Here is a 17011-nt window from a genome sequence, read left to right as displayed (position 1 = left end):
TGCAACTTACCAGCTGTGAGACTCTGGGCAAGTCACAACTTCACTGATCTTCAATTTCCTTATCTAACAAATTGAGATCCAATCTCACAGGAGTAACATGTATACAAGGACGTAGTGAAAGTTCCCTACCAATGAATTACAGGGCAAACCCCACTACACTAAGTCAGTGGTTTTAGAACCTGGGTGTACATCAGTGTTCCCTGGAGGGGCAGCCAGTAAAAACAGATTCCTGGGCCCATCCCAGAGTTTCCGATTCAGCAGGTCTGGGACGGGACACAAGAATTTGCATTTCTGCCCCGGTCCCAGGTGCTGCTGAGGCTGCTGGTCTCAGGCCCACACATTGAGAGCCATGGCTCTACCAATCTCTAACACAAAATCACAGTCTTTTATTGTGGAGCATTTTGCCATGTCCAAACTGACAGAATGAGGGAGGCTGTCCCTGAAGGCCAGGTTTGTTTTGTTTTATCTAAAAACATTATTGCAATGGAATTTTTAAAGAGTGAATTTGACTGACGTGGGGCAAGGCCATGCCCTTTTCCAGTTTTTCTCAGCAGAATTCTGTGTCCCAGTGCCTGTGAAAATGCAGTCTGGAAGCCTAGGCCCTGGCCTCCTCTGGTAGCCCCTCCCTCCAACTCTCCTTGGGAAGAAGTTCCACGTGATACTCAGTGCTTTCTGGAGCCAGAGAGATCATCCCTTTTTAAACTAACCTGCAGTGAAGGTTGATACACCTCATTTTAAAAAGCGGGTGGGGTGCTTCCTCTCATGGAGAGGCCTCATAAATGTAAACGAATGATTGAATGATGAGATCTTTGACTTACTGCTTCCACAGCGCACATTGAAAAACAGAAGAGGAACCTGTTCCTGCTTGGCTGAACTTTCTGAAATGTCTGACTAGTGTTTATTTTGATAGCATCTGCTAATGACAGCAAATGCCATGGAAAACTAACGCGAATTTTCCCAAGAATGGCAGTTTTCAATGTGCTTTCACATACACGACGATTTCAGGAGCAGCCCATTACTAAGCACCAAGCATGTGCCCATCACTTTACACATATTACCTGTTTTGTCTTCTTAAAACCCCTACAAGGAGGGTACTGCGGCTTAGATTTTTCTTGTTTTGTTTTTTGTTTTGAGACGGAGTCTCGCTCTGTTACCCAGGCCGCAGTGTAGTGGCGCGATCTCTGCTCACTGCAAGCTCCGCCTCCCGGGTTCACGCCATTCTCCTGCCTCAGCCTCTCGAGTAGCTGGGGCTACAGGTGCCCGCCACCACGCCCGGCTACATTTTTGTATTTTTAGTGGAGACCGGGTTTCACTCCGTTAGCCAGGGTGATCTGAATCTCCTGACCTCGTGATCCACCCGCCTCGGCCTCCCAAAGTGCTGGGATTACAGGCGTGAGCCACCCCGCCCAGCCTGTGGCTTAGATTTTATAAAGGAAGCACTCAGCCTTGTGGAGCTAAGTGACCCGCCTGCAGTCACACAGCTAGTGCAAGACTCAATCCCGGCTGGCTCTGACTCCAAAGCCTGTGCATCTCACACTGCTAGGTGCTACTGCCAATATTCATTTAGGTGTTGCATTCACTTCTTCTGTGTCTGGAGGATGCTTCACTCCCTTCACAAATCAGAGGTGTGTGGTCTGGCTAACAGTTAGATATCCAGGGCCAGAGTAATTGTGTGTGCTGTGTAGGTAGAAGCAGGTGAGCATGTGAGGGAGTACCTGTTAGGTCTCCTGGCCACCCAGCTCAGGGCAGATGGTGAGGAGAGGCCTGTCTGGCTTGGGGCACCTGGACAGCAGGTGGGAGCTCCTGGAACTGGCACCCCGGGCACACAGAAGCGGCTCTGGCCTGCCCAGCCCATCACGTTGCAAGATGCTGCACTGGCCCCTTTCCTTCACGGCTGTCCAAACAGAAACAGCTTAGCTGGATAATTCTGGCCTACCACAACCAGTTTGTAAAAACGGAAGCCTTAGAGGCTTCCTTGAACAGGCTCAGTTCTTCAGGGGGCTGGCTTTCTAGGTGGAACAAGTCATTTTGAATGCGCACTAAAGCTAAGCTGACAATTATGCTAAAATATTCTGCACCAACCTGTAAAGCTCAAACTGCCACAGAGTAGGGTTTCTGAGTAAAGAAAAATCTTGTGATTTGGAATCAGATTTTCTTACTTTCAAGTTTGCTGCCTTATATCATAATAGCCCTTATAACTGCAGTGGTGACTTTCATGGTATCTCATGTCTCCATTTTAAAATGTATAACTTTGGAGGCCGGGCATGGTGGCACGTGCATGTAATTCCAGCACTTTGGGAGGCTGAGGCAGGCAGATCACCTGAGGTCAGGAGTTCGAGACCACCACAGCCAACATGACAAAACCCCATATCTACTAAAATACAAAAATTAGCTGGGCATGGTGGCACATGCTTGTAGTCTCAGTTACTTGCAAGGCTGAGGCAGAAGAATCACTTGACTCCGGGAGGCAGAGGTTGCAGTGAGCCAAGATCGTGCCACTGCACTCCAGCCTGGGAGCCTGGGTAACAGAGTGAGACTCCATCTCAAAATAAATAAATAAATAATAAAAAATAAAAACTTATACCTTTGGGAGGAGGTCTACCTCTGGAATGTGATGAATAGGTGTCCTGTTTGGGCTTGTGCAATACCGGGGGCTTTGGAGATAGGAGTAATGAGAGAAGGTTCCAGTGGTCTAAAAACTTCTGAATCAACAGTATATTTTCCAGTTCATGAAACCTCTATTTCCTTATAATTCCATAGGTGGAAGGAAATATTTAACTGTAATCAACTCAATCCATGCTTTTACAACTAGCATCTCTGTGCTTTTACCATCTCACTCCAAGGATCCCCTGTATTACTGATATGTGCCCAGCAACCCTCCACACAGAATTCAGCAGCACTCGGGCTTCACAGAGAACTGCAATTTAAAAGTGAGCACCTCCTGAGAGAGTATGGGCTCTATGGGAGGCTTCGTTCTCCAAGCCAAACCAAAATAAGCCTGACCTCATCTAATTTTTCAGAGTGGAGCAGGTGTGAATTTGGAGATTGCCATTTTTGGGCAGTGAACAGTTGGAAAAAAAATACCTGAATCTTGTGTGTGTTGCTATTCCCTGCCCAGTGTTTCCATGTGGCTCCATCTGCAGATTCACTCAACTCCAGCAACTTCATTTTGCCTTCCTCTCTTGGGGTTTGGAAATGCAACCACTGGGATATTTGCCTGCACTAAATAGGTTTAGAACAAGGGTCAGCCTTATAAAGCTTGGAGGTTTCTGCCTATGTGTATATATATTTTGGGCTGAGAGTCCCATGGTTTAAAAGAAAAATCAATTTTACCCACATATTGGTGGGATTAAGCAAGGGTAACAAATGGGTTCCTGAATCTGGCAAATTCAACCTCTTTACATTTCTACTCAATACTTTAAAAAATTTAACTTAATTTAAAAAAGAGATCAAGGAGAAGTACATTTCCAGTATAAGCAATTTATTTCTAATTCTTGACATTTTCCTTCTTCCCCTCTCCAGCCATCCAGCCAGCAAACATTTATTAAATTCCAAGTGCCAAGCAACAGCCCATTGGCTCACACTAGTCATTTAGGTTCAACACATAGTCTAGTTGTACAATTTAATGCAGCTCAAGTGTAAGTGAAAATCCAGAGTACAAACTAAAGACATCTGTGCCTTCGTAAGTTGGCACAGCTTGCAAACATGAAGCAATCCCTTTCAGCTGCTCCTTGGCATACTGGAAGGAGCATGTCATTTTAAACCAAATAGGTTTGGGTTCAAACCCTGCTTCATGATCTAATGTTTTATAGCTTTGTGACTTTAGGCAATTTTTACTTAGCTCTCTGGCTCATTTCTCTGCCTGTAATGTAAGAATATGTTGTAAGAATTACACAAAATTACATATGTAAAGCCCCATACTGGCATGGTTTATGGTAAATTCATAATATGTGCTTTTCCTTTCTCCTTCTTCCCCTTCTCTTCATTCAACATTCATTCGACAAATACTGTTGAATACCTACTGAGTCAGGCACTGATTTAGGTGTTGGGGTATAGCAATGAGTAGAACAAAGTCCTTGCCTTTGTGAATGTCACATTCTATAGTGGGTGCTGTAGTTTGGATGTTTTTCCCTCCAAATCTCATGCTAAAATTTGGTCCTCAGTGTTGGAGTTGAGGCCTAATGGGAGGTCTTGGGGTCATGGAGGTGAACGCCTTATGAATAGATTAATGTCCTCCATGGGTGGGGCAGTGACTGAGTGAGTTCTCACTCTATTAGTTCCTGCTAGAGTTCCCTGAGAGCTGGTTGTTAAAAACAGCCTTGCATCTTCTCTTTCTCTCTCTCTCCCTTTCCCTCTCTCTCTCTGTCTGTCTGTCTCTCTGTCTCTCTTGCTTCCTCTGGTGCTGTGTGATATCTGCATACACCAGCTCCTCTTCACCTTCTGCCATGAGCGGAAGCAGCCTGTGGCCCTAGCCAGATACAGACACCCAATCTTCAACTTTTTCAGACATCCGAATTGTGAGCCAAATAAACCTTTTATTCTTTATAAATGACCTAGCCTCAGGTATTCTTTTATAGCAACACAAATGTACTAAAAGAAGAGGTGTCAGACAATACGCAATAGGTCATCCAAGTACTATGTAGAAAAAGCATAGAGGAGGGTAAAGAAGGTAAAATGAATGCACGGAAAGTGTGATTTACATAGGCTGTCAGGGAGATAACTTCTTTGATAAGGTGACATTTAAACATAGACCTAAAGGAAGTGAGTTCTTATCATCAATAAGAGGAACATTTCCCTAGACACTGTGACCATTCCTTCTGCATCTTTGTAAGTGCTATGATTTAGATGTGGTTTGTCCCCATCAAAACTCATATTGAAATTTTATTCCCAATATGGTAGTGTTCAGCAGTAGGGTCTAGTGAGAGGTGTTTGGGTTATATGGGTGGGCCCCTCATGAACAGATTAATGCCCTCATTCAAGGGTAAGTCAGTTTTAATGAGAACAAATTAGTTTCTGAGGGAACAGGTTGTTTAAAAGGGTCTGGCTTCCTTGGTTTCTCTGCCATCCTTTCTCTTTCATAACATGAGTCCTTTCTTATAACATCTATTGCTTTCTGCTTTCTGCCATAAGTTGAAGCAGCATAAGGCCTTCACCAGATGCAGCTGCCAATCTTGAACTTTCCAGCCACTAGAATCATAAGCCAAGTAAACCTCTTTTTATAGATGATCTAGCCTCAGGTATTCTATTGTAGCAACACTGAGCAGACTTAGACAGTAAGTAAGATGAATATTTCATGAATAAATGAAAGAACGAATATTTCTATTTAGGTGTTCACCAAACTTAGTTTCATATTACAAAATACTCACCAGTTCTTTCTGAGAAACTTTCCCATGGTTTCCCATAAAATATCATAACATCTTAATAGCCCACTTCCATCTATCTTCAGTGTTCTTAGATTTGCCATTTCTTTTGGGGAAAGGGCTAATGTGCCACAGCAACCAAATAGATTCATGTCTTCTCTTTCTGAAGGTCAACTCTGAACCCTGACCTAAGGACAGTTAGAAGGCCAACTTCTGAGTTGGTCTTAAAAAGCCAGGCAATTCAACCAGAAAGATCTCAAATAGGGTAAGACTCCTCAAGTCCCAGATCATTTCTTTTTAAGGAGGTCCAAAAGATAAGTCACTGACTGTGTGAGTGATGGGTCAGTGGGAGAACCCTGGGAGGCCTGGCTGAGTCCCAAAGCAGATATGAATCCCTGCACCCCTAGAACCAACTTAATATCCCAGTGGCTCTCCAAATCAGACCTATACTGACAGTTCCAGCACCATTCTGAAGAGTGAATAGTCCAAAGGTCAAACAGGTAACAACATGATTCTGGTTATCTGGAAAATTTTCCCAACCCAATAGACTGTCACAGTGCTTTGCAAACTTTAATGTGCCTACAAAGCACACAGGGATCTCATTTAAGTGTTAAGTTTGATTCTGGGATGGGGCCTGAGATTCTTCATTTTTAACATGGTCCAAGTGATGCCATTTGGTCTGGGGTCCGCCTTTTTATTCAGATGAGGTCTCACTATGTTGCTCAAGCTGGAGTGCAGTATCTACTCACAGGCGCAATCATAACACACTGCAGACTCAAATTCCTGGCCTCAAGCAATCCTCTACTTTCAGCCTCCCAGGTAGCTGGGCTGCTCTCAACCTTGGGGTTCACATTTTAAGCATCAAGGTTCAAGTGGCCTTCAAACTTGGCTGCATCTTAACAGCACTCAGAAAGTTTTTAAAAATTGCAGCATCTGGACATCAGCCTTTACCCAATGACCAATTAAATCATCAGCTGTGGGGATGAGACCCAGGAATCAGTATTTTTTAAAACTCCTTATGTGGTGCTAATGTATGGTCAAAGTTGAGAACTACAATCAACTAAGAACACGTACAAAAGTTCAAGTGACTAGTGAAGGAAATTCACATTGATAAGCACCCACTATACTTCAAGCACTCAATTAGTCATTCTATTAATACATAGATGAATTTCTTCAGTAGTAACTGACATAACAAAAATAATAATACCTGACTCTTTCACAGCTTCTTATAATTTTATAAGAAATTCTTATTCACCTGTTTCCATGTAATTCTCCTAATTCATGGAGGTAGGAACTAATGGTTGATTTTATAGATGATTTTACATATAGATTTCACAGATCAGTGTAATGAAGTGAATCTGTGTGACTTGCTCAGTATAGTGAGTAAATGGAAGAGAAGTTCAGGTGTTCTGCTTTCAGTTTTCCCAAGCATTGATACTTCATCTGAGATTGGATATAGAGAAATGGTGGTATACCAGCCTGGCCAGCATGGTGAAACCCTGTCTCTACTAAAAATATAAAAATTAGCTGGGTGTGGTGGTGGGCACCTGTAATCCCAACAACTTAGGAGGCTGAGGCAGAATAATTGCTTGAACCCAGAGGTGGAGGTTGCAGTGAGCTGAGATTGTACCACTGCACTCCAGCCTGCAGGGGGTGAAGGGGAGGAAGAAGAAGGAGAAGGAGAAGGAGAGGAAGAGGAGGAGGAGGAGGGGGAGGAGAAAGAAGAAGAAGAAGAAGAAGAAGAAGAAGAAGGAGGAGGAGGAGGAGGAGGAGGAGGAGGAGAAGAGGAGGAGGAGGTGTTTATAAAGTACACATGAGTCTTGTCAATGATGATGCTGGCACATTGCAAAGCCTGAAGAGGCTGCAGTCACTCTCAGCTAACGTTTACTTTTTACTGATATACAGATAGTTTAGGAGACTGAGGCCTGAAGGAAGAAGGAAGCTCAGTCTGGTAGGGGCTCTGGCAGACTGATAGCAGCAGCATCAAGAGATCCGCTAAACAGCTGCAAAACTCAGAGGCCTACATCACACAGGATTATGATTCTTGATCCTGTCATAGACAATGAAACCAGCATCCCTCTCCCCTACAGGGCCTAATAGATAATTTGTGTGAGTCATCATTTAAAAATTATTGGAAAGTAACCTATGTTTCAGCATGGGAAATTGGTTTGCATTTTTAGGTAGTGGTCCTGCCATTTAATACCCAAGATAGCTTAGGAGAGATCCCCTAGACAGGCACTGTGTGGATGGCAACAGAGCATCGCAACAGACTCTATTGGTGAGCTAAAGTGAGACCTTCTTAAGCAGGAAAAGCAGAAGAACCCCACCAAGGGTACACAGGGGAGCAGCCTTAGACCTTGAACTCTAGTTGCAGCCTGTTGAAAAACTACAAGACCAACAGGTCGACCTGGTTCAACTTCCAAGAAGATGTGGCCATTTTTGTGCCAAGACTCCAGGTTTTCTGCCTGCTCAAGGGACCTATTTCACCCTAAATGAATGAACCAAGCTTTACTGTTCACAATCTGGAAAGTGTTGCTTGTTCTTTGTCCATACATTCACTGATACATTCATTTACTCATGCAAAGATTATTGAGTGTCCGTTAATAGCAGTGAAAATTTGATAAATGAATTAATATTTCTATTTAGGAATTTACAATGCTTGTTTTCATGTTCGGAAACACTCTCTAGCTGCCTGAAAAAAATTCCCGTAGCTTTCCTTATCCAATAAATGCATATTGGTTGCAGGTTAGTCTACTCAGTTGCTATTCCCCCCTCTCCACCCTGCCACCCAAAACACAGATACATGGCTAACAGCATCAATTTTCACTATGAAACATGTGAATATAAAATGAAAAGTGCCCAGAGGTCCTAGAACTGAGCTCTGAGGTCTTTGCATGTCTCTTTCCTCCTTTCCTTCTATAGACTATTTAAGTGGCCATAAAGTTGTTTCTACGTAAGTGTGAAGCTCACCAGGAAAAAGCTTTTGTCCTTTTCTTGTCTTCTTTTTCAGGTTGGAATGCCGGACACCTAGCAGTGAAGTGGTGTAGAGGAAAAGATAAAGGTCTTGGAGTTAGGGATAAGATCTGTGTTAAGGCAGAAGCGGAAGAAGAAGGAATCGATTCCTCATCCCAGGCTGGGTGCTGGGCAGAACGGAAATGCCACGTGTAGAGGGCTCAGGAATTCACAATGTGGAGGCCATGTTGCTCATGCCTGGCCAGCTGGGGCTCCACCTGTCATGTTGTCATGTGACCAGTGCATTCATTTAGTTGTGTTTTTGAGTTACAAGCAGTTTCTTGATCCTTGCCCAATGTGAACTTGGCTCAGTTTGCTTTTGTTTTGCTTTGCTTTGCTTTGCTTTTTGCTTCGCTTTTTGCTTCCCCTATTACCAAGTTTGATTTTCATTCAGGTTGTTCTTATGAGGCTTCTAATCTAGAGGGAAAAATCCAACCCATGTCTCCATGGGGGGAAAGGGTAAGGTAGAAAGGATTAGAAGGGAACTGGAAGCACCTCTCGAAGTAGGTGAGACTGAACCATGTCTGAAAATGGGGCAAAGCCTAATTTAATAAATGGTATTGATGAGGTGGTTGGACATAGCCGACACAGGCTCAGCAAAGCCTTGAGAGCAGAGGGAATGCCAAACAGGGGTACACTGAGAGAGACCTGTGACCACCGGCAAGTCACCCCTCCTCTCCAGCCCCAGAGAGGAGGAGTGAATAAGCAATAAGAGGAGGAGTGAATCAAACTGGCTGGGAATAAGCAAGATGGCAATGCATTTCCAGTCCCCAGCTCCCAAGGCCTGATTTCCTCAGTTTGTAAACTGATGGGGTTAGTTGCACTGTGTTTAGAATCCTGACAAAATAGTGAGTGTGGGCTGAAAGAAGCCAGCATTTGTTAAGTATCTTCTGTGTGCCAGAGCTATGCTCTTGCTGGGCAGCCTCATTCAATCCTCACAACAGCACTGTCATCTCCACCTTGCAAATAAGGAAGCCGGGTCTATCTGATCTGGAAGCCCGTGTTAGAGCATGCCATCTCTCAAGCACTTCAACCTCAGGGAAATGGTGATGTTGAAGGACTTTTCTCTGGCAATATTTATAGGACACGATAGGAGCAGCAGCTTGCACAGCAGTTTCAAGAAAAAAGAGGAAGCAGGAAACAAAGCCACAAGGAGAAACTGAATTCCCTGACCATCTCCTCTGTCTCTGAGTCCTGTAATGCTAATGGAAGTTGGCCACTGTCGTGTGACTAAATTAACTATCTTGGCGGAAGCTGCAAGAGACAGCATGCAAAATTGCAACTCCTTTTATAATTTGTGTTGACACCCCAGTAGAAACATGAGAAAAGGCATAGAAAAATAATTTATGGAAGAAAAAATATATAAATGGCAAAACAATTTTATGGAAAACTTTAGCCAGAAATCAAAGAAGTGTTCATTAAAACAATAATGAAAAGATAAAGATTTTTAAAACTCTAAAAATTATGTCAGGATCCAAATATATGGTAATTATTTTTAAAATATGTATGATGATACAGTGGAATACTATGCTGGTATTAACATTACGGTTTAATAATATAGAAATACAATATATGGATGTGAAGAAAAGCTGGAAACAAAACTGTATAAATGGTATAATTCCGAATTGAAAAATGTATACTTATGTACAGAAAAAAAACTGGAAAGAAATCTACCAGAACATTATCCATGTTTATTTTGGTGTGATTACTTTTATTGCCTTTTAGTTCTTTTTCACATACTCTGAAATCTAAAGGAGTATATGCTACTTTGTTGATCAAGAAAGCCAAGCAGGAATCAGAACTACCAGCTGTTTAAGTCAGGGTTACAGCTATGAAATGAGGGGTTCAGAGCAACCTAGATGACTCCCACAGTTCTTTTGAGCTCTAACATTCATTCATTCATTCAACAAGCATGTGTAAAACATCTGCATGGAACTATGGATCATACACTGACCCTTGGGACCTCCAGAACTGGACTCTGGCCAGACTGGAAAGCAAAGTTTGAGTTTGCTGCCTCCTGGTGTCATATTACTTGCCTATTTCTTGCTAAGCTGTATAGACCTTATCTTCTCCCCCTTCTCCTCTTCCCCTTGTCAAGTCCTGTTCTCACGACAAATTCAGACTCAGGGGATGTAAGCGATTGGCAACATCTCAAAGGTCTACCTCTCCCAGAGGACCTTGACTAAGTCAGGACAAAAATCTTACCCTAAAGAAATGAGGCCCTCTTGGCCAAATTTTAGGAAAAAGCTAGCAGGTGGAAAAATACTTGAGAGCCATCAGAATATGTGCTGTTTTGCCAGTGAATTCCTACTCATGTCACAAACCAGTTCTGGCTCTTCTTCCTTCCTCTACTCTCCGTGAGAAACTTATAAGTTGCTCTGTTGTTACAGCAATCTCCCTGCACCGTAGCTCTTAGTTCGTGTGTTTTCTTCCATGTTCAGCTGTGAGCCACTCGAGGGTCTCACGTTCCCTGTATCCACAGCATCTATCCCAGCACCCCAACATAAAGTAGGTGGCAGATGCATGACTAATTGAATGGCATTTCAAGTGCCCCTCATCAGGCAGTGACCTCCTCGCTCTGTGGATGAAGTTGTTTCTGGCTCTTTTCATTGACATCCCTTAGAGATGCAGACAAAATATACATGACTGGCCACAGCGCCCTTGGAGTTTCTTACGATGGGGTGGCCCTAGTGTGAGGAGCTATGAGTTTCTAATTCCTAGAAATTCCTCAGCTGTTTCAGCCTAGGAATGGCAACTCCTCACTGGAGAGCGAAATCAACTTAATAGGTTGAGATAGATTTTTAAAGTGAAATAGAAGAGAACGGGATAAAAATAGAAAAAAAAAAGTTTTTAATTCCCCAGGTAATAATAATAAGTATAGTTTCATGAAATTTTTGTTTCTGGTGTGTGTGTGTGTCTGTGTGTACTGGGTCATAGTTGGTTATGATAAAAAGTGTCAGAAGCTGCCTTAAGCTGCAAGGGGGAAGGGAGCCGCCTCCCCTCCAGCTATTTGCCCATGACTGAGACCACACTGCCTGATGGATGGACACTGGGAACTGCCTCCTCTTTTCCCCCTACCCCCTAACAGCCACAGCCCTGGAAGCTGGTAGACTATTTTTCTTAGTGCAAGTGTGGGGTCTAGAGGATTAAGAGGACAAAATAGTTGTTTTGACCATGAAGAAAGTTTAAAGGCGTGTTCACTCTTTCCACTCATGGACTTCCTGGAGCCAATTTTTCCCTTGATGCTGCACCTGACAAGTATCTCAACAAAGGCCCGCCCCTTCCTCACCTTCACTAATGGAGCCCAGGCCTCCTCCTCGGTTTGGACTTTTGCATAAGCAGTGCCTCCAGGCCATGTACTTCTCGGCCATGCTGGTGGTACAGCTGGCATCATCAGACCCAGGCCCAGAGGCTGAGCAACTCTGTTTAAGGAAGACCCTTGAAATCGTCTTAAACAGTCTACCCAGAAGCCCCTTGGGCCTTTTCGCACTGATTTCAGGAGTAGCGCAGTATAGGTATTACGTACTGCCTCCATCTGCAGTAGCTGTGTAACCTTGGACAACTTAGCCTCTCTGCTTCAGTTTCCCCATCTATAAAAGGGAATTGGTAACTGTACCTACTTAATAGAATTATTGTAAGGATTAAACAAGCTAACACATACCAAGTGCTTAGGACAGTCCCTGTACTTAGTAAGCATTTAATAAACATTATTATTATTTAATCATTTCTTAAGCCTGCATGATAGTTATTATTTTTCTATATTTATAGATAAGAAAATGAGGCTCTGAGAAATTACATAATTTGCCCTGTGTCCTATGCCTAGTAGAGACAAAGCCAGAACTTAAATACGGATATCCTGACTTCAAGTTCTGTGTTCTTTTTCTCCTAATGATGCCTCACTCCAGCTTTAGCAGCCTAGGGGCATCAAATTGACTCCTGTCGTGAACTTTTCCTTATCGGTCTCTGCTGGGCTGGCACCCAACTGTGAAAAGGGCACTCTTGGATCAAAGGTGTCTGGAAGGATGGTAAGTCCAGGGGAAGTTCCTGTTCATGATTTTGCATAGTCTTTGGGGACATATATACTTGGGGAGCTAGAGATAGATAGATAGATAGATAGATAGATAGATAGATAGATAGATAGATAGATAGATGATAGAAAGAGATTTCTTTAAAAAAAATTAGAATCAGAAATGAATGTCCTTGACTGTACTGGCCAACCAAAGGCAATCTTTTGGAATTCTAGGCTAACTGGACAGCAATGAGTATATAGGGGAGAATCCTTATGCCTTCTATTAAGTTTTCATAACAATGTCTCTTGATAACTGAGTATGGCAGTTTGAAATGGAGATATAATGTAAGTGTTGGTTTCATGGGCTAAGCAGCAGCTAAGTTCTATGTCCTGTTCTTTTCCAGCCTGTGATTTGCTCATTTCTATAGAATAAAGTCTTAATAACTATCCCTGCTTTCTCTTTTCTTGCAACCCACAGAGAGAACTGAACTTTCACATTCAGCACTCAAGGTTGGAAATATATTTTTGATGTATTTGGGATAGTTTTGCTGGATTTTATGACAGTCAATTTTTCAACTGGAAAAAATTCAAATCCACATGGGTTTTATACGATAATTCTGTTAATCAAACTGTTTCATCAACCTGAGTTCTCTGATTGCACTGGTTAATAAACTGTAATTCTCAAATATCCTTTCCATAGGTTTGCGCCTGGGCTAGGCATGGGGACTGATGAGGCATCTTGGTGCCCACTAGCATTCTTGGCATCCTCGGGCACTCTTAAAGTGTAAGCCATCTTAAGCTGTCCAGGAGGAGCTGCAGGAATAGTTCTGGGGCACTCGCAGAGGATTAGAAAATGGGCCCCAGTGCCAGGTTACAAACAGGCAGGCCATGTAATGCGGATAAAATAAGAACTGACTTCAGCTCTGCCCTAAAGTCACACCAAGAACTTTCTGAGGAAAAAAAAAAAAAAAATCACATAAATGAATAGCCCGCTCAGAAAATCTGCACACAGCTACATTCTGTAATGCTGACTGACAGCAAATCACAAGAGAGGAAAGTCATTTAGTGATATTCTCCATCTGACCCCCAGAGAGAGGCAAGGTCAGGTAACTCTGGTCTCTCCAGGATCACAGGGAGATTTGAGGGAGCAGAGTGGGCATACTGAGTGAAATCCACAAGTAGTCCCTGGATTTCATTTCAGCCAACAGTTTTAACAACAGTTTCTGCGTTCTATCTGGGAAACAGTGATTGGGACAAGGGCCCTTGAAAAGTCAAGGGGGCCATAGAGACTTTACATCAGACCCACTAAGAAGTGTAGCACGTTTGGTCCTCTTCATTTGAGGAGTTAGGACCCACCCCTCATTGTTCACACATCCCAGCTGTGCAACAAGGGCATCTGATTCACGTGAGGCCAAAATAAAGCAGACTTCAATATATATTCTCTGCATCCTCGTTCCCATATCCCAACCCCTGGCCAAAGGCATTCCCTCAGCACCTCATTGAGGCAGCGCGGACAGCATGCCCTTTGATTTCTTACCTCAAGCACGATTTCTTTCAGTTGGAACTGTTTTTGCGCGACCTTATCTGAAGACACCGGCTCATGGTAGTAGAGGCAGAGCAAGTCATATTTCTTTAAAACCTGCTTGAAGTTCTTCTCGGAAAGACTTACCACTCGGTCCTTCCCATCATATGTGGGGAAATTAAGCCCCTCTTCTGCCCTGCAAGAGGACAGAAAATAAACCCCCATAATAAACAAGTGAGTTCTCTTCATTTGGAAAAAGTTTTGTTTCTTGTTCCCAAATACGCCGTGTGCAGAAGAAAGGACAGAAGACTATTAGAGGCCTTGTTGAGCCAAGCAGGGAGCAGACAGGATGATTTTGTCTCTCTTCTTTGCCCTTCCTGGGGCGGAGAAGTGACTCTTCACCTCCTTGGGTCCAGCCAGCTCTGGAATCGTGGGCTCAGGACAAAGAGCAGAGGCGCACACACACACACACACACACACACACACATACACGCACGCGCGAGAGTAGAAAAACAGCCAAGCTAGGGAGGCTGGGAGGCCAAGCCCCAGATACCTTACATAGCTCTGCTCAGCCTCTGTCTCATTAGGAACTCCATTTTTAGGATGCAGTTGTTTCAGGCTAAAAATAAATCATGCAATGAATAAAAAAGTTAGATACGACACTGTAGAGGGATTCGCTGATACAGTCTGTCCAAATGGTGAAGAGGGAAGAGGCAGGAGGAAAAAGACAAGAATGTGCACGCATGAAATAAGGAGGCTAGAAAGGTCAAAGAAGAGAAAGAAACTCGAGAGGGAGAGAGATAAGGGACTACGGTGCCAATAAGCAAATGGGGAGTTCAAACATACAGAATGACACTCATGCATTACGGAATTGTTAAATCACTCCAGGGAGATATAACTCAGCCTGTCCCCTCACAGTGGTTGCTCACCCTCTGTTCCTCACTGCAACATGAAACAAAACGGAGCCCCAAGGTAGACTTCCTCATGTTCTACTCCTGTTTTTTTCTACCTTCCATCCTCTCTTCTTAAAAATCCTCTGCCAGCCACTGGGCGAGGGGTGCAGGGACACCCTGCTGAACCCAGCTGACACCAGAAGAATCTGTCCTCATTAGAATAAAATGAAACAAGGTTCACAGCTCAAATCCCTACTCAGCCTTTTAACAGCTAATGAACTTTGGAGGGTCACTTGCCCTCTCTGATTATCAGTTCCCCTCTATGTAAAGTGGGGCTGATAATAACCATAAAGTTTAAAACACATAGATGAAAAAGCATGGCACAAAACAGGTGCTCAAAAATGGTAGCTATTGTACTTACTTCTCACTGGAGCTGGTGGAACATTGGTTATATAATGGATATTTGTCTGTTTCTAATATAAATGGTTTGTGAACCCTTTCTTGTCCATTTTCTCCTTGAATCCAGTAGGCAACTGGGGCAGAAGTGATCAGGGCTCATCCTACCACTGAGCTAACAGCAACTTGTCTGAGTTTGCAGCATTTCTAACTGCCAGAGCAAGAATTCAACCCTGCCTCAAAGCTGCTGCTCCTGGTTGTCTTGCCTCTGACTCTGGGTGATTCCCTTGCAAACACCCCTTTTCTTAAGTACCTTCTTGACCATCTCTTCCAGTCCAACCCTAGTCCAGTCATGTCTCTCCACTCTTCAAACACATCTAGGGCACTCATGATTCTGACCAAGTTTCTGTTCTCCTTCAGTTATAAATCAGCTTTGAAAAGACAGAGTACTCTGTCACACACAGCTTTTGCAGGGGTTAGAAGGCAAAGAGAAGATCTGTGGCCTCTATGAGTAAGGCAAGGCTCCCCTGCAGTCAGAGGGCCTTACATTGAGAGTCAGGCTGATGAGGGGTTGTCTTGATGCTACACTTTCATGTGCAGGAAGTTGGGGCCTTGAAGAACCCATCACTAAAACCCTTGATGACATTCCATTCTTTCTAATGGTGTAGTCTCTAAGTTTTCAAAAGATGGAGCCAAGAATATCCATTCTAAGGTGTACTTAGCTTTCCAAGTCAGTGGCAAGCATGCAAGATCTCTGTTTTCTTTAGGAAATTTAAGGGAGAAAAGATTTCTGAGTGAAACAATGTGTGTATTGTCTTTTTGAGGTCAGCCTCCCCAAACTGTTCCCAGTTGTCTTGATCTCACTGGGCTACCTTTATTTAGAATTTGCTCCACTTTTCTTAATATGTAAGTAGGTTTAACTGTTACTGAAAAATTGGGAGATATTTAAAGTCAAAGTCCTTGAATTTCCTTCTGACTTATAATTGACAAAACTATAAGGGAAAAGAAATAATTTTTTAAAATTTAGTTTAACCTTCAAATCTGGTTTACTGCGAAAAGCCTGAGCTGTGGAAAGTTCCTGCCCCTAGATCATGGACTCGATTTGGGCCAGGCAGCCCAGCCCTGAGGACAGGCAGCCACTGACATATGCTGTGGTGATCATGTTTCCCCCAAGCAGCCACGGTAGATATGAGGTCTACATTCATGCCCCACTCTCAGCAAGAGGTAGGTTTTCATAGTTTGCATTTAACATACCAGGCTTATTTTCTACCTGCCTTTCATTTTCCTATTTTTGTTTTTCCTCTGCCTTATTGATCACCAACTTTAATTCTTTTTTTCTTTTTTTTTTTTGAGATGGAGTTTCGCTCTTGTTGCCCAGACTGGAATGCAATGGCCCTATCTCGGCTCACCACAATCTCCATCTCCCAGGTTCAAGCCATTCTCCTGCCTCAGCCTCCCGAGTAGCTGGGATTATAGGCACGCGCCATCACACCTGGCTAATTTTGTATTTTTATTAGATACGAGGTTTCTCCATGTTGGTCAGGCTGGTCTTGAACTCCCGACCTCAGGTGATCCGCCTGCCTCAACCTCCCAAAGTGCTGGGATTACAGGCGTGAGCCACTGGGCCCAGCCAATTCATTTATTTTTTAAACAAAGAATGCTTCACACATTTCTGAGTCAATCTTACCTCCTGCAAATCAGCTGTTCTGTTCCAGCTTTAACTGCGGCCCAAGCCAATGTGTCATGCACTTCTAGTGTATGTGGTTGTGCTGAAATGTTCATTTTTATGGGCCATTAGTAGGTACTTTTTGTTTTGTTT

The 17011-nt window shown here is 43.4% G+C and overlaps 1 protein-coding gene across 2 annotated transcripts in view; it reads right to left on the bottom strand.

Annotated features, from left to right (window-relative positions):
* The window catches only part of CASQ2 (calsequestrin 2), a 68942-nt gene extending 54577 nt beyond the window's left edge, over positions 1 to 14365 (bottom strand). The window contains exon 1 of one of the 2 annotated variants that reach the window (XM_026456713.1): positions 13919 to 14365. In XM_026456713.1, the coding sequence (XP_026312498.1) occupies positions 13919 to 14152 (234 nt within the window). In that variant the 5' untranslated portion in view covers positions 14153 to 14365. The remainder of the gene's footprint in view (positions 1 to 13918) is intronic. The other variant, XM_023222719.1, reaches the window with a different exon arrangement.
* Positions 14366 to 17011: the final 2646 nt, after the last annotated feature.

Source organism: Piliocolobus tephrosceles, chromosome 1 (genome assembly GCF_002776525.5).
Source record: "Piliocolobus tephrosceles isolate RC106 chromosome 1, ASM277652v3, whole genome shotgun sequence".
Classification (NCBI taxonomy): Eukaryota; Metazoa; Chordata; class Mammalia; order Primates; family Cercopithecidae; genus Piliocolobus; species Piliocolobus tephrosceles.
This window is presented reverse-complemented; position numbering and strand designations above follow the sequence as displayed.